This window comes from Ovis aries, chromosome 1 (genome assembly GCF_016772045.2).
Source record: "Ovis aries strain OAR_USU_Benz2616 breed Rambouillet chromosome 1, ARS-UI_Ramb_v3.0, whole genome shotgun sequence".
Lineage (NCBI taxonomy): Eukaryota > Metazoa > Chordata > Mammalia > Artiodactyla > Bovidae > Ovis > Ovis aries.
In genome coordinates, this window is record NC_056054.1 from 67,386,466 (window position 1) to 67,408,680 (window position 22,215).

General features: G+C 34.2%; 1 protein-coding gene across 3 annotated transcripts in view; it reads left to right on the forward strand.

Annotated features, from left to right (window-relative positions):
* ZNF326 (zinc finger protein 326) overlaps nucleotides 1–22,215 on the forward strand; it is a 37,102-nt gene that overhangs the window by 9,732 nt on the left and 5,155 nt on the right. Inside the window, exons 3-11 of one of the 3 annotated variants that reach the window (XM_015092093.3) lie at nucleotides 613–648; nucleotides 745–856; nucleotides 2,988–3,393; nucleotides 5,756–5,954; nucleotides 11,610–11,721; nucleotides 13,536–13,683; nucleotides 14,811–14,910; nucleotides 19,684–19,814; nucleotides 20,895–20,990. In XM_015092093.3, the coding sequence (XP_014947579.1) occupies nucleotides 613–648; nucleotides 745–856; nucleotides 2,988–3,393; nucleotides 5,756–5,954; nucleotides 11,610–11,721; nucleotides 13,536–13,683; nucleotides 14,811–14,910; nucleotides 19,684–19,814; nucleotides 20,895–20,990 (1,340 nt within the window). Of the gene's footprint in view, nucleotides 1–612; nucleotides 649–744; nucleotides 857–2,987; nucleotides 3,394–5,755; nucleotides 5,955–11,609; nucleotides 11,722–13,535; nucleotides 13,684–14,810; nucleotides 14,911–19,683; nucleotides 19,815–20,894; nucleotides 20,991–22,215 lie in introns of those variants that run through there. The other 2 variants (XM_015092094.3, XM_027971923.2) reach the window with 2 other exon arrangements.

The window sequence follows — 22,215 nt, forward strand, 5'->3', positions numbered from 1 at the left end:
CGGGGGAGCCTGGTGGGCTGCCGTTTATGGGGTCGCACAGAGTCGGACACGACTGAAGTGACTCAGCAGCAGCAGATGCAGAAAACGATACTATAAATTTTTTTTCCTTTTAACATTATTAAATACCTTATTTTCTTGAGAATAGGAATTATTAACTATGTACTATTGTAGCACCTGACAAAGGACCCAATGGTAGTATCCGAAGTCACGTAAATATTGGCTAAATTGAAGATAATTGTACTATAGAACTTTTTAGTTGATAGGTTTTTTTTAATCAGGTCTTATTGGCAAATCTGATTTTTCAGTAGATTATATGACATAGGACCCTATGTTAGTACCCTTGTCGTGTAAATATTGGCTAAATTGAAGGTAATTTTAATGTAGAACTTTTTAGTTGATAGCTTTTTAAAAAAAATTAGATTTCATTAGCAGATCTGGTTTTTCATTAGATTATAATCTGTATGGTTTTTCCCTCAGTGTCTAGTGTGAATTTAGCTAATGTTAACAATGAATTATCATTTCAGGTGACTGATATGAATATCTTGTGTTTTATACAAAGATTCCTGAAGAGAATGGTATTTTACTGACTTTTTGTTATTAACTATCTTTTAGGAATGGATCGTGATTATGGCCCTGGATCTTACGGAGGTCTGGCATTCAAGGATGTTTATCTAAAAATTCTTCTTTTGAGTGCCAGTAAAGGTGAGCATCATTTAATTTTTTTTCTTTTTAAACTCTTTATAGGGATGGATCGTGACTATGGCCATGGATCCTATGGGGGTCAAAGATCCATGGACTCCTACCTAAACCAGTCATATGGCATGGACAATCACAGTGGTGGTGGTGGGGGTAGCAGGTAAATTGCTTCATCACTTAGCCAAATAAGTAGATGATTATAAGATTCTAGATGATTTAAGTATTCTTTAGGCATGTTATGATACCTAAACTATATTTAGAACTGAATAATCACCTTAAATGTTTAAAGGTGTTAATGGTTATAGAAACTGTCTCAACATCATTGGCAGACATTACTTTAGGAAAACCATTATTTCATTATGCTAGAGTAAGATTTTATGTCTTTAGCAGTGATTTTTTTTTTAACTCCTGGTCAGTCAAAATGCCCTAAACAAATGATATAAAAATATTATTGGAAATATTATTTGTGAAGCTTTTTCTTATGATTTTTCAAAAATGTATTTACTAATGTGGAGTGCTTTATAGAGTAGCAAACAGTCTTTGACTAAAATGAAGTTAACCGAACCTGTTTAGCAACACTCAGTTTGTAAGAAACATTTAAGATAGTTATTCTTTTAATTTTAGTTTTAATGTGAGTTACAAGAGCGTATTGTTTTAGTTTTAATGTGAGTTATAAGAGCGTATTGTAATAATAAAAATATTCTTTAAATCATGTTTAGGTTATTTATTGGCAGGTTCTACTTGTGCCAGAAACACTTGTGGTCTAGACTAGGAGCTTTATATTAAAGCCATGAATGAATACAATATCTTTGTTTATTTTAATGCAGTACAGTTTTGGTTGTACTTATGTTTCATTGTTGATGCTGTGTAAACCTTAAACCTAGCTGAACTGCTTTAGGCTTTAGGGTTGACCACATTTTAGGCCAAGGAGGTGCAGAGATTCCTACTAAACATTGATATAAGTAAAACTAGTTAGGAAACTTTTTGAAAGTATTGTCCTTCTTCATAAATTGAAGGATCTGGTTTCCTTAAGATGGATTGAATGATGCTTACTTTCCTTTTTTCTGTTTAAGTGTGCCATTATGGTTTATAGTAGAGAAAAATCAGGAAAATAGATACAACAATTTTGCTTATGTGATAGATGTTTTGAAAAATGTAGTTGAAAAGAGGAATGATTTTTATATGGTTACTAGGATTCAGAAGTAAAGTGCCTTCTATTTAGTGATAAATAATTGAAGTAATGTAACACGTTTAAATATTTTACTTTATCAGTTGCTGCCCTGTTACACTGTAAATGTAATGTGTGTGAACTATGTAGATGTTATAATTTATCTCATGTAATTGTGGGCCTTTATAAAACTATGTTGTAAGATAAGCAACTTTTGTAATCCATGCTTTGGTGAGAAGTATGATTTGTTTCTTCTGTTGACTCTATTAAAACCTTAAGGAGACTGTGTGCTCCCTTTTTTAGAGTAGCTTTATGTGATAATTTCATGTGATAATAGGGAATAATTTTCAAATAATTGAAGATAGGGAATAATTTTTCAAATAATTGAAGACATTATAAAATGTATTCTTTCTAATCTGCCTTGAAAATTCATATGCAAAGGGTATATATTGGTGGTCTTTTATGTTCTGTTTTATGTGCTTATTCTTCTAGATTTGTAGATTTATTAGTATACAAGTGAAAAGTGACTAAGAATTGATTATTAACGTTAACCAAAGTTTAGCAGGTTGTTAAATTGTGTAACCAGATAATTCTCCCAATTTTGACTGCTGTAGACATACTGAAGCAGTTTTGTCATATAGATTATTGTGGGTGCAAAAGGATCTCTTCTGTGTCACAAGTAGCCTGCATCTTTGTAGTCTTCAATTTGTGTCCCTATTGAAAGACAAAATGTTGTAAATATTTTGTATTTTACAGTATTAGAGATGGGTTCAAAGAAAGTTTGAGTAGTCTGTGAACTTTAACAAATGACTTTTTCCAAGACTAGGGCTGGGCTTAAATAATGACAGACAAATCTTTTCTAATAAAATAGCTGCCAAAAAGCAGATATTTAAGCTAAGGTTACTTAACTCAATTCATATTTAAACACTGACTCAGATAGCTTTCTATCTGGTCTCATGTTGAACTGCCCAGCCCTAATCAAGTGTGAATAAAAGTAGAACTGCAAACCAGTATGGTATAAATGAATTTTAGTTGATAAATGTCATCTGATAATTTGTCTTTTGAATTGTCTAACATTAGTAAGCTTACTTTTGTTTTTTCCCTCACTGTGCAACTCTTCCAGGTTTGGACCTTATGAGTCTTACGACTCCAGGTCTTCTCTGGGTGGGCGAGATCTGTACAGATCTGGCTATGGTTTTAATGAACCCGAACAAAGCCGCTTCGGAGGTAGTTATGGTGGTCGATTTGAGAGCTCCTACCGGAATAGCCTTGACTCTTTCGGAGGTAGAAACCAGGGCGGGTCTAGCTGGGAAGCACCTTACTCCCGTTCAAAATTGAGGCCTGGGTTTATGGAGGACAGAGGAAGAGAGAATTACTCTTCCTACAGCAGTTTTTCTTCACCCCATATGAAGCCTGCACCTGTAGGCTCTCGGGGGAGAGGAACGCCTGCTTATCCTGAAAGTACGTTTGGAAGCAGAAACTATGATGCTTTTGGAGGACCATCAACAGGCAGAGGCCGAGGCCGAGGAGTAAGTACAACAGAATCTTTTCAGATTCTTTTCACTAGTCACTCTTTTAAACCCTTTCAAGACCATGGTTTTCAACTAGAATAAACACTGTTCATCCCAGTGTATTTTGAAGCAAAAGCTGAGTCATAAGCATAATTTTTAGGTTGCCTGTAAAAGTTTTCCCAGTACCTTAGAAAATACATGGCAGTGTGAGATGACTGTTCATATAGTTTTGCTAAATCTCCCTTTATTAAAAAGGTGAGGATATTAGGTTTGGTCTAAAAGGGGTTAAAAGGAGTTGCATTTTTCCTTGTAAACACTAGCAGTTTTGCTAGTGGGACAGTTCTTGGATTATTTTAAAGGTAATGAACCCTTTTGGAGTTTCTGAGTAGGTTAAAGGTGCAATGTATGATAACACGTATATACTTTGCTGCTAAACTCCAGCACATAGAAATTCTTCAAAGCTTCATATTTCACATTAAACACAAGAGAGACTAACAGTTGGTGATAGCTAAGGGTACTTTAGCCAGGTTTACGTGGTGAGGAAGTTGATATGTATAGTAGATTGTAGATGAGTTGTGGTCAGTATAATTTTGCTAACTCACTCTCTTACAGTATGTTCTGTTTGCTGGGTGTTCTGTCTTACCTCTGTCACTAGTTTTACTGTTGAGAAATAATTTCCTCCCTGTAGAAACATGTCTATGGCTTCTTCCCAGGAAGTAATATTTTATAAATTACTGCTTAAATGAATAAATATGCTAGTCTTCAAATATTTAATTTCAGGATATGTAGTATAAAGGTTATGCCTTTACATTCTTAGGTAACTTGACTGACAAGAAATTTTACCTAGGAAGTGTACATAGATTGTGGAGTTATTATGTAGTTTGATTTATAAAGAATATTGTATTTTTGCCATCATGTAAGAATTGTTTTTTTTTTTTTTTTGGAAGTCAGTTGCTCTTAATATTCTCTTTGCAGAGGAAAGTGCTGCTATTAAGAAAACGTAGTAGGGCACATATTTTTGACTGCTCACTAATCTTTGGTACATCAGCATAGTTTGTCATACTTGTGTAGAAATTTTGCATTTTTAACAGTTACTCGTTACTTATGTAAAATGCATTGCACCTTTAATGGATAATTAATAAAGATTTTTCTGATGTAACTATTTAAATCACCTGGAAACACTTAATTTATTCAAGGTTAGATAGGTATTCCTAAGCATAATATACAAATGTAAGCAACTAGTATGTTGCTGTTCTACCATGCTTTATGGTTGTAGATTAATTGAAAATAGTTGGGATAATAGGCTTTGGATTTTGAAATTGAAAATCTACTCCAGTTTGAAAATTTGGAAAACTCTTACTGTTTTCCATGCTGTATATTACTTTAGGCAAACGATTTTTTCCTCAAAGACACTTGAAATGCCAATTTTGTTTTCATGATAGAAAAACAGGTATTCCTGTACTTTGTTTCCACCATTCTAGTCGAAGTCGACTTTTCTTTCTTTCTTCCTGTTAATGAAATAGATGAACCAATAGGTCTTTCCTTTTTAATCTTCACTTGTACAATTCCCATTGGATCCTTCTCTTCAGATTACTCCTCAATCTTTATCTTCTAAAAGTAAGGTTAGTAGAGTAAATTTGTATGAACATGTGGCTTCTTGGTATAGTGGGTTTTGTTAACGACGAGAAGAAAGGACACAAAGAGTCGTTTGGTTGCATGACTCTTCGTCTGTAAACTTTTGCTTCTTGGGCTTCTGGGTGAGAATATGTTTCTCTAGGTAAGAATGTGAATGGAACGCCAGATGCAATTCTTTATCTGAAGTGTGTCTTGGAAGTTGATGCATGGTTATGCTTTAACTCTCCTATTTCATACTAATGTTCCATCTCGCCTTCTCATCCCTTTTTCAACAGGGAGAAATCCTAAATCATTTCTGGATCTTTTTTAACTTCAAACTTCAGATATGGTCTTCTTTGTGTATCTTAGTTTTAAGCCAGGTTTTAGTAAAGATTTCTTTTAAGGTCTTTTCATGGGAAAACATCGATTAGGAACTCTGAAGAGGAGTTGTCAGAGAGTTGTACAAGTGGTAATATTCTGACAGGCACATAATGTTGTTTATGATCTCAAGTAATTTTGAATCCTAAGAATCAAACAATAGGAAATAGCCATATTTGTTCTTGTGGAGATAAAAATACTGATTCACTGGATTTGAGTTCCTGTAATAATTTACAGAATTTTTCAGTGTATTTAGAGTGGACTTGTAAAATTTAGTTACATTCTGAGGAATTTTCATTTGAAAAATTCTAGATAGATAAAATGTAATTTATATATGACTTTTTCTTTGGATATTGTGCTAATGTTTCTTGATTTCACAAATTTGCAGCATATGAGTGATTTTGGAAGCATTCATAGACCTGGGATTGTTGTTGACTATCAAAACAAGCCCACCAATGTGACAGTTGCTGCTGCAAGAGGAATAAAGAGAAAAATGATGCAACCGTTTAATAAGCCTGGTGGGACCTTTATCAAGAAGCCCAAGCTAGCAAAACCCGTGGAGAAGATGAGCCTCAGCAAATCACCCAGTAAGTTGGAAAACATAATTGCTGTGGTTCAAGGCAGTTTTCATTATTTTTTTTTTAACTCAGTGCATTTAAATAATTTTTTCATGTTTATGTAGACAAATTGTACAATAATTACAGTTGTAGAGATTAGATCTGTAGTCATGGATATCAAAATTACCAAAAGATACTTATAAATTCACATGCCCTGATTCACTCCTTTTCCCTAAATCTTGACTTAGGGTGGAACCAGAACATCTATATTTTTAAAAAGATCTTACACATGATTTTGATTTGGATTCCTTTCTTGGGTGTTATATTTATTGTTGGATAATTATTGAGGAAGTAGTATGTTACATTACATAGAGTCTCTTTCATGAGGTCAAAGGCAAGAAATTTTTCATTGTCCTTGGTGCCAGGAAAAGCTATATGTTCTAGAAAATTAATTTGCCTTTTGTCTTTTGGACATTATTCCTAGAGATAATCATACTTCCATTTTTACATTGTTAAAAATTAAGAGCTAGTCTGAAAGTGAAATTAAGAAAACAATTCATGGTAGCATCAAGAAGTAAATACTCAGGAATAAATTTAACAAAAGAAGTACAAAACTTATACTTTGAAAACTATAATACATTGTTAAAAGAAATTAAAGATCTAAATAAATGGGATACTAAATAAATATTCACAGACCAGAAGACTTAATGTTAAGATGGTAATACTCCCCAGACTGATCTACTGATTCAGCCCAATTCCTGTCAGAATGTCACCTGACTTATTTGCAAAAATTGACAAGTTGATTCAGAAATTCATAGGGAATTGCAAGGAACCTACAATAGCCAAACAATCCTAAAAAAAGAAGAAAACAGAAAGAGTACTGCTTCATGATTTCAAAACTTAACTGCAAAGCCACAGTAATTAAGACAGAGTGGTACTGGCACAAGGACAGACATACAGATCAATGGAATAGAATCGAGAGTCCAGAGATAAACTCATAAATCTATGGTAAAATGGTTTTTTTTAGCCAAGATGTCAAAATTATTTAGTGAGGAGCATTCCACAAACGCTGCTGGAACAACTGGATCGCCACATGCACAAACTAACATACAGCACCTAAATGCAAGGGCTAGAACTATAAAACTCTGAAGAAAACAAGAGTAACTTGTTGGACACTAAAAGAGCAACCAAATGATAAACAGGTAAATTGGACTTTGGGCTTCACTGGTGGCTCAGCAGTAAAGGATCTGCCTGCCAGTGCAGGAGACACAGGTTTGATCCCTAGGTCAGGAAGCTCCCCTGGAGAAGAAAAATGGCAACCCACTCCAATATTCTTGCCTGGGAAATTCCATGAACAAAAGAGCCTGGTGGGCAATAGTCCACAGTCGCAAAAGAGTTGGACACAACTTATTGACCAAACAACAGTGAAACTGGATTTTATCAAAATTAAAAACTTTTGTGCTTCAGAGGACACATTAAGAAAGTGAAAAGATAGTTCACAGAGAAGGAGAAAACATTTATAGAATTTTTAAATTCAATAAAAAGACAAATAGCCCATTTGAAAAAAGCATCTGAACAGACATTTTCTCCCCCAAAAGATATACAGATAGCCAATAAGCCCATGAAAAAGTGCTCAATAGTTAGTTGCTGCTGCTGCTTCTAAGTCGCTTCAGTCGTGTCCGACTGTGCGACCCCATAGACGGCAGCCCACCAGGCTCCCCCATCTCTGGGATTCTAAAATCAAGACCATGTGAGATTGACCACTTTTACTTACCTGAATGACTAGAATCAAAAAGATAATAACAGGCCTTAGCAAGGATGTGAAGAAATCTTCATATACCATTGGTGGGAATGTAAAATGGTCCAGGCACTTTGGAAAACAGTTCCTCAAATGATTAAACAAATTACCATATGATTCAGTAGTTCCACGGTTAGGTATGTATCAAGAAATATGAAAACATATGTCTACACAAAAATTTATGTACAGATACACGTAACATCATTATTCAGAGTAGCCAGAGGTATAAACAACCCAGATGCTCATCAGTGGGTGAATGGTTAAACAAAATGTGGTTCGTCCATACAGTAGAATATTTTCCAGCCTTAAGATGAACTACTGATATATGCTAGAACTTAAATGAACCTTGGAAAGGTTAATAAAATGAAAGAAACTAGTCACAAAAGTCCACATATATGATTCTTTTCATTTGGAAGTCTAGAATACAGAAATCTATAGGGTTAGAAAGTAGATTAGTGGTTGCTTTGGGCTGTGGGGTGTATAAGGAGAAATAAATAACAGGATACCAGATTTCTTCGTGAGGTGATGAAAATGTTCTAGAGTTGATTAAGGTGATGTTTGTGCATATCTGTGAATGTTCTGAAAAACATTGATTACATACTTCAAAAGGGTGACTCATATGGTATGAATTATGTCTTAATCTGAAACATTTGAGCTGGATTATTGTTACTTTCTCTGTTACTGTATTTTATTTAACTTTGTAATATATCTCTAAATGAAATCAAGTGCATTTGATCAAAATAGATTGTCAAGAATATACATAAATAAAAGGTATGGAAATGTCTTTTTCAGCATTCGTCGTGAAAACATAATAGCAAATGCGTATAGATACTTTACCATTTTTGACTGTACACTGAATTATGTTTTGTTTTTTATATTTATTTTATTTTTGCCTTGATGATTGAAAAGTATTTTATCTTTCCAAATTAGGTGACATTACAAGGGATTAAAAATTTCTCTCCTCTTTAGATTTAACATTGGATTACCTGTTATTGGGACTGGGCAAGGTGAAGATCATTGTAATGAATGAATATTTCAAATTTTTGTGATCTAATTTTTAAAACATCCTTGCATCCAGTTTAAAAAATAAGATACATTAATTGTTAAGATGAATTTATTACTTCCTTTGATGTTGGAGGTGCTAAACAAGTCATGATAGCCTTCAAATAATTATTTAAAAAAGAAAGTGGAAGGAAAGAAGCAAGGAGGCCTAGATAAGTCCTACTTTAAAACATGTTTTTTGTATATTTTTGGATACTGACAGTATATTTATTTTGTTCTTTGAATTTCATTTCTATTTAAATCGCTTCAGGATTAATACATGTATCCAGTTTGACAGATTGTATATATAACTGTTAGTAAACTAGCACTTAACTGAATGCTTACTGCATACTAGGCAGCAGTGTGTTAAAGGGCATAACAGACATTGCTTATGTAATTCTCACATCAGCCTGCTCAGGTGTAGGTAGTGTACCAAACCCTCTACAGCTGAAAAAAACAGGAACAGAACAGATAAATTTGCTGCCTGGATCAAATAACTGGCAAAGCCAGGGTTTATTCAGGGCAAGTCTTACTCTAGAGACCCTTCAGGTAAAGATCCATGTGATTGTAATGGAAAATTACTTTGTATTATATTATCCTTATTTAAAACAACTTTTTTCAAATAATTAGAACATTGCAGACATTTTAATGTATCATATCAAAAATATGATATTTGAAATTGTAAATATTGGATTTTTTCCTCAAAATTATGAATTATAATCCAAAACTCAGTAGCACTCTAAATACTATTTTTAAATCTACTTTCCTGCCATGCTTTGCATTGGACATCTATATTATTTAATAAAAAATAACAATATTCTGGAATTCTGGAAACCTGATTAGAGTGTGTGTTAGTAGGAATAAGTTTTATACTGTTACTTGATGGATTGTTATTTACTGAATTGCGTACTCTAAATATTACCAGAATAGGCAATTCAGTTGATCTTCTTCCGATAGATTTCAAAGGTATATTTTGCAGGTATAGTTAAATAAATATTACACAGTTTGATGTAGATACTTATTTGTCACTAAAGCAGATACATGTGACTTGACTTCTTTATTTTATTTTAAACAAAACTTGAGAGTAGTGTAGTATATAACTTAAGAATGAAACCAAAATTCTGTAGTCAAATCAGGTTTTCACTGTCAGGCATGAGGTGGGCATTCTGAATGGTAACCGCTGAGTGTTCAGGAATAAGAAGTCTTACTATGCTGTAATATATAGACTGTATGATTTGTTGAAATGCAGTAGGACAGGAATCATATTCAGTCGTTTGGATAGAGGTACAGTGTGTATCAGCTTTAGCATGTGAAAGGAAAATGAAATTGCTTCTAGTTTAAGGTCATATAACAACCAATTTTTTTCCATAGAGGGTTTGAGAGAAACAAAGAGGATATTGAAAATGATTAGTAAAATAGGAACGTGTGTTTAACCTTTTATAAAATGATGAAAAATAATCTAGATACTGAATTTTAAGGTATTGAGTTTATATGGTTTTGAGACATCCTGCTGTATGCATAGCAGATACTTAATATTTGTTGATTGTTAAGTTCATGAATCCCCAGGTGTTCATGATTTTGTATTATATATTTTTCCAAAGGTAATCCAAACAGATAAACAGTGAATAAAAGGAAAAGTTGGAGGGCAGATGAGTTTTTTTTAAAGTTTAAAATTAACTATATTATAAGAAAGAACCTTTTTTTCCTTTAATACGAGATATCACTTCCTATCACATATGAAGTTGATGGTCTTAAAAAAAGAGAAAATAACAAGTGATGATAATGTGGGGAAATTAGAATCCTTATACATTACTATGAAAATATAAAATGGTGTGGCTGTTGTGGGGAACAGTTTGGTGGTTCAATTCCATTTCTAGATATGTACTTAAAAGAACTGAAAAGAAGTATTCAGCCAAAAAACTTGTGTACAAATGTTCATAGCAGCATTATTCACAGTTGTCAAAAGGTTGAAACAATCCAGATGTTCATCAGCAGATGAATGAATGAAAAGGCAATGTGATGTATTTGCACAATGAAATATTATTGAGCTTTAAAAAGGATGGAGGTACTGATACATGGTACAACACATGGAAGAGCCTTGAAGACATTATGCTAAATAAAAGAAACCAGACAAAAAAGGCCACATATTGTATCCTTCCTTGTATATGCAATATCCAGGATAGGAAAATCTGTAGAGACAGAAAGCAGATTAGTAGTTTTACCAAGTGCTTTAGTGACTTCTCTTTGGATTGATTAAAAAATTCTGGAACTAAATAGTGGTGATGGTTGCATGACCTTGTGATAAACTTAATGTCACTAAGTTGTACACTTTGAAATGGCTAAAATAGTACATTTTGTGTATTCACATTAAGACATTTTGAGAAAAAGAGGAAGAACCTGCTTTTATTCATTTTAAGAAATTTTAAGAAAGCTGCTATAATATTGAGTTTTTGCATCCAAGGTGCTGTCTCTAGTGCTCATTGTTTTTCCACTTTCATGCAAGGTCTGGTTATTTGTCAAATGTTTTCCAAGGTGTGATAATTCAAAATTATTTTAGGTAATGTGGATATTATTACTTAAGATAAAAAATGAGTGGATCTAGAGAAAAATAATGTAGCAAATAATAAACATAGGTGAGAAGTAAATAGACAAAATTTATGATGAAGGTATTCATGTGAATGAAGTTTCAGAAATATTGAGTAATCTCAAACTCTGATTTTTCTGGTGAGTTCAGTTTAGATAATGACCACCAAATAAATCATCTGTCTGTAGTTTATGAATTGGGGACTGGAAAAGGAGAATGGAGAAGTGATTTTTAGTTTTAACTTTTTTGTCTGATCCCCTAGCAAAAACTGATCCTAAAAATGAAGAAGAAGAAAAGCGGCGAATTGAAGCTCGGCGAGAGAAACAAAGACGCAGGAGAGAAAAAAACAGTGAGAAATACGGAGATGGATACAGGTTTGTGCTTAGTAGTCAGAAAATTGGACTCATTAAAAAACTGTTTCTAGGATTTGAGGGTGGGAAAATTGAGTAAAGGTGGCCAAAAGGTACAAACTTCCATTAAATGATAAATAAGTTCTGGGGACATATTGTACAGATGATGACTGTTGTTAACAATACTGTGTTATATATTTGAAATTGCTAAGAGAGTAGATCTTCAAGGTTCTCATCATAAGAAAAAAATTACAACTAGTGAGGTGCTGGACAGTAACTAAACTCATAGTGCTCATCATTTCATAATATATACATATATCAAATTATGTTGTACATCCTAAACTTATACAAGGTTATATATTTTAAAAGATTTTAAAAATCAAATTTTTAAAAAGAGTGTATTTTTAAAAAATGTATTATTGTTGGTGTTTTAACCTGGTATTACAGTTACTCTATAGTTATGTAGAGTTAGCCTGTGTTTGATACCTGTCTCAAGGATATTGACAGATATGTTTAGTTTGCTACTGTCCACCTCATCCATAACGATTTGCTCCTCCAGGTCTAAAAGAATGCTTTATCACTGTCCTTGAGACTTTCAAGCCACTGACAATCACTCTATATAGATTTTACAGCTAGAATTCCTGGTTTTTCTATGTGCACAAGCAATAATCTATCTGGCCAAAAGAGATTGTGATGTTTCATTAATTTTATGATACAGACTGATTTCAGAAATGCGGTCAGAAAAAATATGTCTTAGAATCAATAAAATACTATGTTTAAGCATCAAATAAAACAAAAAAAACACCTAAACGTGTTTCTTAGAAAAGGCAGATAGATTAACTGTGATGTGAAAAAATTCCTGAGAGTCAAATGAAAAGGATTGATTAAAGATATATAGGAATGATTTTGACTTTTTGATATTTGCAGTCATCCCTTGATATGCATAGTGAATTGGTTCTAAGATCACCACCTCTTCTATACAGCCTCCATATCCCCAACCCCTTGGAAGACCAAAATGTGAGGATGCTCTGTGAGGGTTCCCATCTCGTTAAGGTTAGAAAACTAAGGCCCAGGGAATTTAAGTTGCCTAAAGTCACATAAAGATGCTAAGAAATAAACCCAGCAGTAGATTTCAGATTCTGTACTCTTACTCAGGAAAATAAATATAATAGTACTCTAAGGAATTAGGTGGAAAATGGAGACTCAAGATAAAGAAACCCATTAAGAGACTATTGTCATAATTTGAAGAAAAGGAAGTAACAGGGATATATGAGGTAAGAATAATTAAATGGGAGAAAAGGGAAAATTCATTCTGGAGTGACTCTTGAGCTTTTCAATGAGTGCATATGTCCAGTCCAGGCCTGTTAGTCATCCTGAATTGATTTTTGATCATCTAGGAGCTCTAATAGAGTGAATTATGGTTTTCTGGTGTCCTACCTACGTTTGTTTCTACTTCAGTGATTTGGAAGGTTGAAGATAGAAGAGTGTAATGTTAGTGGAAGTTTGGAACTTGATACTGCTTGAAGTTTGCTTTGGCTTTCTGATCTAGACTTGAAGTGGATAGTTAGGATTAGATGAAATAGATCCACTGATTCTGTTTTTCATACCCAGTAACTCCAGTGTGGTCCAGAAATGCCAATTAGTATGATCACAGTGTTGTCCAGACAAGTACTTAAATGCTTTTTTTTTCCTGACTTGAGCTTGATTTAAATCAACCATTACTTGGAAGAGAGGAAATCATTTATGCTGGTAAAATTGATTTCATTGGGATAGTCTTATGAATGCTTTCTAAGTAAATAAGGTAATATTTAAACAAACACTTTTTTTTCCCTTGACAGAATGGCATTCACATGTTCATTTTGTAAATTTCGAACATTTGAAGAAAAAGATATTGAACTCCATCTGGAAAGTCCTTCACATCAGGAAACGTTAGATCATATTCAAAAACAAACCAAATTTGATAAAGTGGTTATGGAGTTTTTGCATGTAAGTAGTTATTTTTGAAGTGAGAGGCACTTGATCTGACATTTGAATTTCTTAGATTTTCATCGTTACCCATAGTTCTCCTGTTTTATGTTTCTAAGAATTCAATTTACTGTTCACTTAAAAAAGGTTTTGTTAAAATTAGTTTAGAAGTACATGTGAATTCCTCTTTCATAGATTGTAGATTTGTGATTTGAGAGTACATTTTACGTTTTTTACAGAAGTTTCTGACAGAGGTGTCAGGAAAATTCCTTTAACAGCTGTTTATTGATACCAAATCAGCTGTCATCTATTAACAGTCTTCTATGCACCTGGTATTGTACTGGGTATTTTTCTTCATATTTTGCTTCAATATACCAATTTGTGTTTATCCTAAAAGATTATGCTGAGAGCAGTTTAGTGACTTTCAATAAATGGAAGTCTGAATTGAATTCAGAGCCAGAGAGCCTGTTTGTTTGGAGTCCTTTATCAGAGTGTGGTCATCAGTCAACAGTTTTTCTTGAATACTTAAGAGTAGGTGCTATGCAGGCACAGCACCTGAAGACACTGAAGACACAGACATTCCCTTTAGTGAACTAACAGAAATTGGAAATCAGACACACACACACAGATGACACTATTAAGTAGAAGAGCCCTGAGTGATAGTGTAAGTAGAAGTGACTTGGAGAAGGGTAGGGTAGTTTGGATCAGGGCTGGAGCTGGGCTGCTAACTGTACTTGAAATTAATTTGGGCAAAAGAGATGGAATTGTTAGAAGGTTAGAAGTACAGTGATCCTTGGAGAATTGTGTTAGCTTAATTAAATTTCTTTCTGTAATTTTGTTCAACTGATTCCTGTCATTTAGGACTTAAGTATTCACTTGCTCTGAGATCTCTTGCCTATTCCAGCTGTCTTTGATCTCTCTCTATATATATGCCTAAAATATTAATACATCTTGAAAAGTAAATACTTTTTGCAGTTTCCTGGTATTTCATTATAGTCCTTTCAATTAGATTGTAAGCTCCTTGAAAACATTCACCAGTTTTATATACCAGGTACTATTACTTTTCATAGGCCAAGCATGGTGCTGGGCCTATACTATACTACTTACTCAGTAAAAACTTTTTGGATTCTTTCTATTTTGTTTTCTAGGAATGTATGGTAAATAAATTCAAGAAAACATCTATTCGTAAGCAACAGACAAATAATCAAACAGAGGCAGTCAAAATAATAGAAAAGGATGTTATGGAAGGTAAGTTAACAAACTGATTTAGAAATTTACATATATATTTTATATACCATAACCTATTTCATTGTAAATGATGCCCATTAGAGTGATACAGTACATAGTCATATATGGTAGGTCTGAGTGTGTTATCAGAGATGAACTCCTTTGATTCCTGTTCTCAGGCTTACAAGTTTATCACTACCTTCTCTTAGGTCTTTCACTTCCTTTCCTTCATAGAGAAAGTATCAGCTTTGCCTCTACTGGAAGATACAGTCATCCCTAGGTATTTGAGAGAGAGAGGTTTCAGGACCTGCTTGAGGTATCAGAATATGCAGATACCCAAGGCCCATAGTTGGTTTTCCAGTATTTGTAGATGCAGAAGCCATGGATACAGAGGGCTGCCTGTACTTGTATATGTCACCTCTCTCTCTTATTCCTTCTCATCTCCTTAAAGACTTCTGCTCAAATCCTGAATTCTTTTCTTCTGTGTTTCAGTCTTTCCTTGTCTTTTGATTCTGTCTCTGAAGCCTATACACTTACTTAAACAAACAAAAAAGACCTAAAGAAAATAGAAAAACATAGACACTAATTCCTGTAAAACCTGCCTTTCTCTTTAACAACCACCCTTCTTTAAGCATAGTCCTCACTGTCTCTGTTTCTTCATTCTCACTTACTACTTTACCCACAGTGGACAAGTTTCTGCTATCATTAGTGTACTGAAACTGCTATGAAGGAGGACACCAACACCAACTTCAGTTTTATTTGGCAACATTTTCCACTGATAACTGTTATTTATAAATCTGTTTCCTCCCTTGGTTTCTGTGGTACTCACTGCCTCTCTTTACTCCCTTGTCATTTTTACTCTTTGTGGTTTTCTTTCTCTACTAAGGTTTTAGAAGTTGATATTTTTCAGTATTCTGTCAGTCCTGTTAACATTTCTCTTTATTTTTCTTCCTGATGAATTAATTTATATATAGAATTTAAATCAACATCTATATGTTGATTACTTATAGATCATTATCTCCAGCACAGATATCTCTTCTGAACTCCAGTCTCCTACATCTAGCTGCCTACTGACATCTCTCTTTAGCAGTCTTCACAAGTTGAACATACTAAAAAAATTTATCCTTCCCTTGAGTATCCCCCACCCCATGAAGAAAACAAGACAAAACTTAACAGGTATCTCCTTCATTTATCTTGGGAAGTGGCCCCATCAATGCCAGAACTGTGCAGTTAATCTTAGTACTTACACTTGCTTTACTGTGTCTGTAGTATTTTTGTTCAGTCGATTCTCGATTCTGTCTTTTGAATACGTACCAAGTCTGTTTTCTTTATGTCTTTTTAAAATACTGAATTTGTTAAAATCTTTATGTGTTCTATTTTTCTAATTAGTTTCCTTCCTTTCAGTCTTATCTCTTATTCTACTACATGATTTTATTACTTGAAGAATTTAAGTAATAAAGTGGCTTCTGCATCCTCCACAGAATAAAGTTCAAATTCCTAGGCATGGCATACAAAGGTCTTCATGATCTTGGCCCTGCTCTTTTTCCCTTTTGTTCCTTCTTTAGTCTGTGCCCCAGCAATAATGAATTACTTGCAGTTCCCGGAAAGTTCCATTTTCTCTTAGATCTTTCTTTTGCATAGACAGCTGTCTCTCTGGGTCTGACGGAGGTTGGTTCTAGGACCTTCCTGCAGATACCAAAATCTGTCATGCTCAAATCCCTTATACAAAATGTGTGTAGTATTTGCATATAAACCATGTATGTCTTCTTATATACTCTTATTTTTTGGACATTTTCTTCAATTTTATTTTAAATTTATCTATTTTTGATTGGAGAATAATTACAATATTGTGTTGTTTCTGCCATATTTCTTATATCATCTCTAGATTACTTATGATACTTAATGTAAATAATTGTTGGTGTGGAGTTTTGATTTTTTGGAACTTCTTAGAAGTTTTTTTTTCTTTTTAATATTTTCTGTCCATGGTTGGTTCAATCTGCAGAGTTGGAACCAGCAGATACAAATGGTCACCATATAATACCTTACAGTATTACTTCAAGAATGAAATGTGAAAGATCATGCAGACCTTTTTATTTAGTTGAAGCTGCATGTTATCTATTGTTTTCTTAATCAAATGTCATGATAAATTCAATTGCCCAAGGAAGAGCCAAATCAGTTGTTCTCAACATAGAAAAATACATGATTCTTTAAAAATGATATAATTCTAAGGAAACTGGTGTGTTCCTAACAGTTTTTCATATGCAGCATTTAAAGAAAATTCCTGTGAACGTGCATATAACCTACTACTGCTGCTGCTGCTATGTTGCTTCAGTTGTGTCCGACTCTTTGAGACCCCATAGACGGCAGCCTACCAGGCTCCTCCGTCCCTGGAATTCTCCAGACAAGAACACTGGAGTGGGTTGCCATTTCCTCCAGTGCAGGAAAGTGAAAAGTGAAAGTGAAGTCGCTCAGTCATGTCTGACTCTTCACGACCCCATGGACTGCAGCCTACCAGGCTCCTCCGTCCATGGGATTTTCCAGGCAAGAGTACTGGAGTGGGTTGTCATTGCCTTCGCCATATAACTTACTAATTTAACATATTTACTAAAGTCCTATTATGTGGCTGGCACTGTTCCAAGGAACCAGAGATACAGAGATAAGCCTGGGAGCCAAAGCTGTTATTTTCTTTCTATTGAGATGTGTAGAAATCAACAAATAAAATAGGTTTTAAAAACATATAAAGTAGCCTTCACTTGTAATAACTCTCAATCACCGTTTTTAAGATCTAACATACATTTTTGTCTTTTATGAATCCAATTTTGACTTTTTCCCGTCTCTACCCACCCACATTCATAAGCATGAAAATTCTTATTTTACTACAGAAGCAACATTTTTATATTATATTTTTGGGGGTTGAACTTACAGGCCTCAGAAAATCGTTGTAAAAGATGAGTAGGAAATATAATGTAATTATAGTTTATAATTTTAATCTTTTATCCATATAGTTTTTAAACGGCCCGTAGACTGTAAACCGGGAGACACTGAAACGAAGCCAAGAACATAAAACAAGGTGTAAAAATGTCATGTATTGAAATCCTAGTCTGTTCTGTCACTGTGGAGTTATGTTAGAAATCAGTATCAAAAGATACTTTAAAATAACCCACATATTTTAAAGTGCAATGTGACATTTACCAAGAGAGATCTTTAACTTAGCTATTGAAAGCCTTGATAAAGTTCACAAGCTGAAAAAACACGGATGATGATTGTAGAGAAGTGCCGGGAGCCAGCATGGGAGATCCCACCCGTGACAAGGTTTGTGGAGGAGACCTGACAAGCAAGGTGGATCAGGACTCGAGGGGTTCCCTGGACCTGCTCGAGCATCTACCCCAAACCAAAATCTGTCTACTGTTTACTATATTATGCCTTTCACCAACTCTTCTGACATTAACAGGGGGCTATCCCCGACCACCTTTCTCTGGAGAAAATAAACTTAGGGCTCTAGTTGATAAGTCTCCTGGGCATGAAAGGAGCATTTCAATTCAAACCCCGCTGTTAGCATTCTAGCTTGCTTTGCAGGTTTATTCAGACTCTTGCAACTACGCATATGCTTGTTCACAACATCCCAACCATGACACGGGAAGCCTAAGCATTCTAAAAATATAGAGCCCTTCGAGGGGTGAAAAGTTTTATTAAAATAATACTGGTGAAGGGTTTCGTTGTTGAGCCAGTGCTTGCTGCCAAGTTCCCATATTCCTTATCCATTGTGTGCCCGGGAGTGCATTAGTTAATGTAGTTGGAATGTAAGAAAAACAAGTAGTAGCCTTGGTATTAACCACATCAGACCTTTGAGCTAATAAGTTCTTTCTTTGTTGTGACCCACTGCACCTTTGCTCCATGAGAATGTAACTCTGTTTAGTACTTTCTGAGGCTGACACAGATTAGAAATATAAAGAAAAAAAACACTTCAAGGGAGAACAAGTTTTCTGGTTGATCAACCTTTATCAAAAAAAGGTCATAAAATGTCAACAGGCCTCCAGGCCAGAAGATAATGTACATAACATAAGACCCTTGTTTATGGAAAGGCATACAGAAAAAAATCCTGGTTTTGATAAGGGCAAAACTGCTGCAGTGTTTGAGCTGACTGCATGACCTTGCATCTTTCATTTTCCTCTATGTACAAGTAAGGGTATAAAACCCCCTTTTGAAAATAAAGTTATGGGCCTCGCTTACTGAAGCTTGGTCTCCCTGTGTCTCTCTCTCTCTCTTTGCCAATGCCATCCATCCTGAGGGTATCCCTGGACCCTGCTGAGGCTGGACCCCGGCAGAGAAGAAAGAATTTAAATGAGAAATTAATATCATAATGAGAGATTAATATCAAAATGAGAGATTAATATCCAAATGAGAGATTAATATCAAAGATACTTTAGAAACCTCATGTATTTAGAAATTAAATGTCCACTTTTAATTGATGTGTGTATCTAAGCAGCCATAACAAGGAAACTATTTGTAACAAAAATGAAGAGAGAATTTATCAGGTTTTGTTACATGCATTCTGAAGCTGCTCAGTGCAACTGAATACCATGTGGAATCTTGAATAAAGTATGAAAACATAATTATCCTTTCATTTTTAATCTATGCAGATTTATGAGATACAGTAGAATAACTCTAAACTCTGATCCTTTTTTTTTGGAAGAAGGGGTATAAATCATAATGGAAATGAAACAGTGAAAGCTTGATACGTCAGAAGCATGTGAATCATTGCTGTTCTTATTAATAGTTGCATTTCTTTTGTAGGTGTTACTGCAGATGATCACATGATGAAAGTAGAGACTGTTCACTGCAGTGCTTGCAGTGTGTATATCCCTGCTTTACACAGCTCAGTTCAGCAGCACTTAAAATCTCCTGATCATATCAAAGGAAAGCAGGTCAGTTTTAATCTACCTTAATAAAGTCAATGAGTTATTTATTTGATCTCTTATTGCCCTTTAAAGGCTATTGTTTCACACCTGCCTACTTGTGTACAATACAATTAATCTCATGAGTGTCTTACTGTAAAGATACTTAGAGAGGCAGTGTAGTATAGTGGTTAAGTATAGTATTGTGGGCTCCAGAGCAAGACTTCTGTGAATCCTGGTTCAGTACATACATATGTTAAGCAAGTAATAAACTTTTCTTTGTCTAAGTTTCCTTATCTATAAAATGAGGATGGATAAATCTTCTGTGATTGATTAAGGATTAGGTTAATTAAAATGTAAAAGGCATCTAAAGTAGTACCTGGCACATAGTATGTATTCATGAAATCATAGCTGTTATTGAACTGCTTTTTTTATTAACATTTTTTAAAGGTGGTGCAAAATTGTTTTATGAGTGTGTATTCATGTATTTTAGAACAAAAAAGAAAGACTTGTTTTTTGATGATTAGGAAAAATAAAAAGCCAGTTACTTTCTATTCTTACATTTTTAGTAGAATTTATTCAGAAATTCTAGGAAACTTTTACTATTTTCTTCTTGATTAGTATTATTTTGTTCCTATGTTGGTTAGTTAGTATTATTTTGTTCCTATGTTGGTTAGTTTTATTTAGTCAAATTTATTTCAAATGAAAACATTTATTTTGTGAGAAATTTTTTTGAAAAGCAAATTAAAAATTCAAGTATTAAAGGCTTACGTTTGATCGCATGAAAATTAATAGTTGGAATAGCTGGGGCTGGAGAAGGTAGCTCCAGAATAGATAGGAGAGAAAGCAAGAGTTTAGTAGACCTGGACTTAAAGAGTATTTAGTGACTAGGTGTTTTTTGTTAAAGTTCACTGGCTTTTTGAATCTTCATTGTTTTAATTTATAGATCATTTAGATTGTAGTTACAATAGCTTTTGTTGTTCTATAGCTTTATTTGCCAGAAATTAAAGTCATTTAATTCTAAGAGTTTGAGCATGCAGTCATTTTAATTAAGGAAATATTTTTCATGGCATCGTTTCCAAGTGTCTCAGTGTGTTCTGTTTTTCATAGGCTTATAAGGAACAAATAAAAAGAGAGAGTGTCTTGACTGCTACAAGCATTTTAAATAATCCAATAGTGAAGGCACGATATGAACGTTTTATTAAGGTAAGGCTTGAGAGCAAAAACTGGGTTATATTGTAATGTTGTAACAGTTAAATATAGCATGATAACTGTGATATTTAATATAGCACAAAATTAGGAGAATTTTACTTGATGTCATACATACAGGTAAAATGTCTTTTTTCCTAATTGTTGGGATTTGTTGGGGGTGGGAGCAAGACACCATTCCTTTCTTATTCCCTTTCTAGCTCTGGTTCATTTGAGAGATACATAAGAATCTTGATAGAAGACTCAAATGTCAGCTTTATCCTTGATTTTTTTTTTTTTAAAGGGTGACTTGGATAATATGTCTTAGATAGTTATTGTGGACTTTCTAATGTTTCACTCCTAGATAGACTTACCTCCCCCCAACTTCTGTGACTGCTTCAGCTGAACAGCAGTAGGATTCGCTTAGTCAACCACATTACAGAGCAGACTAGAATGCACCCTTTCCGTTGCTTAGAAGACACAAAAGAGGGTCTTGATGCCCAAGTGAATCCTGTCTGTCCCCTCTTTTGGGTGTTCCTAGTGAAGGGAAATTCCTAAGAGGAATGAGCTATCCAATTGGTATTTCTTCTTCTAAGCATGCCAGTTGGATAAGTCATTCCTAGATAACACTTGGATGGGAAGCAGGAAGTTCAGATACTTTGCTTCAGAAACAAAGCTCCTGCTCATAGCATCACAAGACCAGAAGGAAGGAGGTTTGCTTCAGTTAGGAAACTCAGAGGTGAACAATTAGGTGGGTATACCTGGCCTACTGCTTCTCAGGATTTTTGCCGTATATTATTCCAGTGATCCTTCTTTACATATTATTCTTCAACCAGATGACTTCCAAGCCGAATAAATCTCAGTTCTTTACGCTTGTTCCAGAAGGCCCTATTTTCTGATTATTCTATTTGGCACTGTTGACTGCACTCTTGACACCATTTTTAAAAGGTGAATACTGCCCTAGTTTGAAATCATATTTTGTTGGAGATATGGTGTCAAAAACATTAAAGCATCATAGCTAAATTAGGAAAGATTAGATTTTTATTATCCTTGCTATATCACAAACTTGAGAGGTTAATTGTTTCTAATGATGTATGAAGGTAATTTGTAATGAGAAAAGAATACAAAGTAGAATTTCTGTGTAAAGTTTTCAAGCTACACTTTAGAGTCACTTCATGGAATGGGAGATGTTGGAATATCTTGCCTCTCATGCATACTGTGGAGAAAGTAACTTAACTGAGAA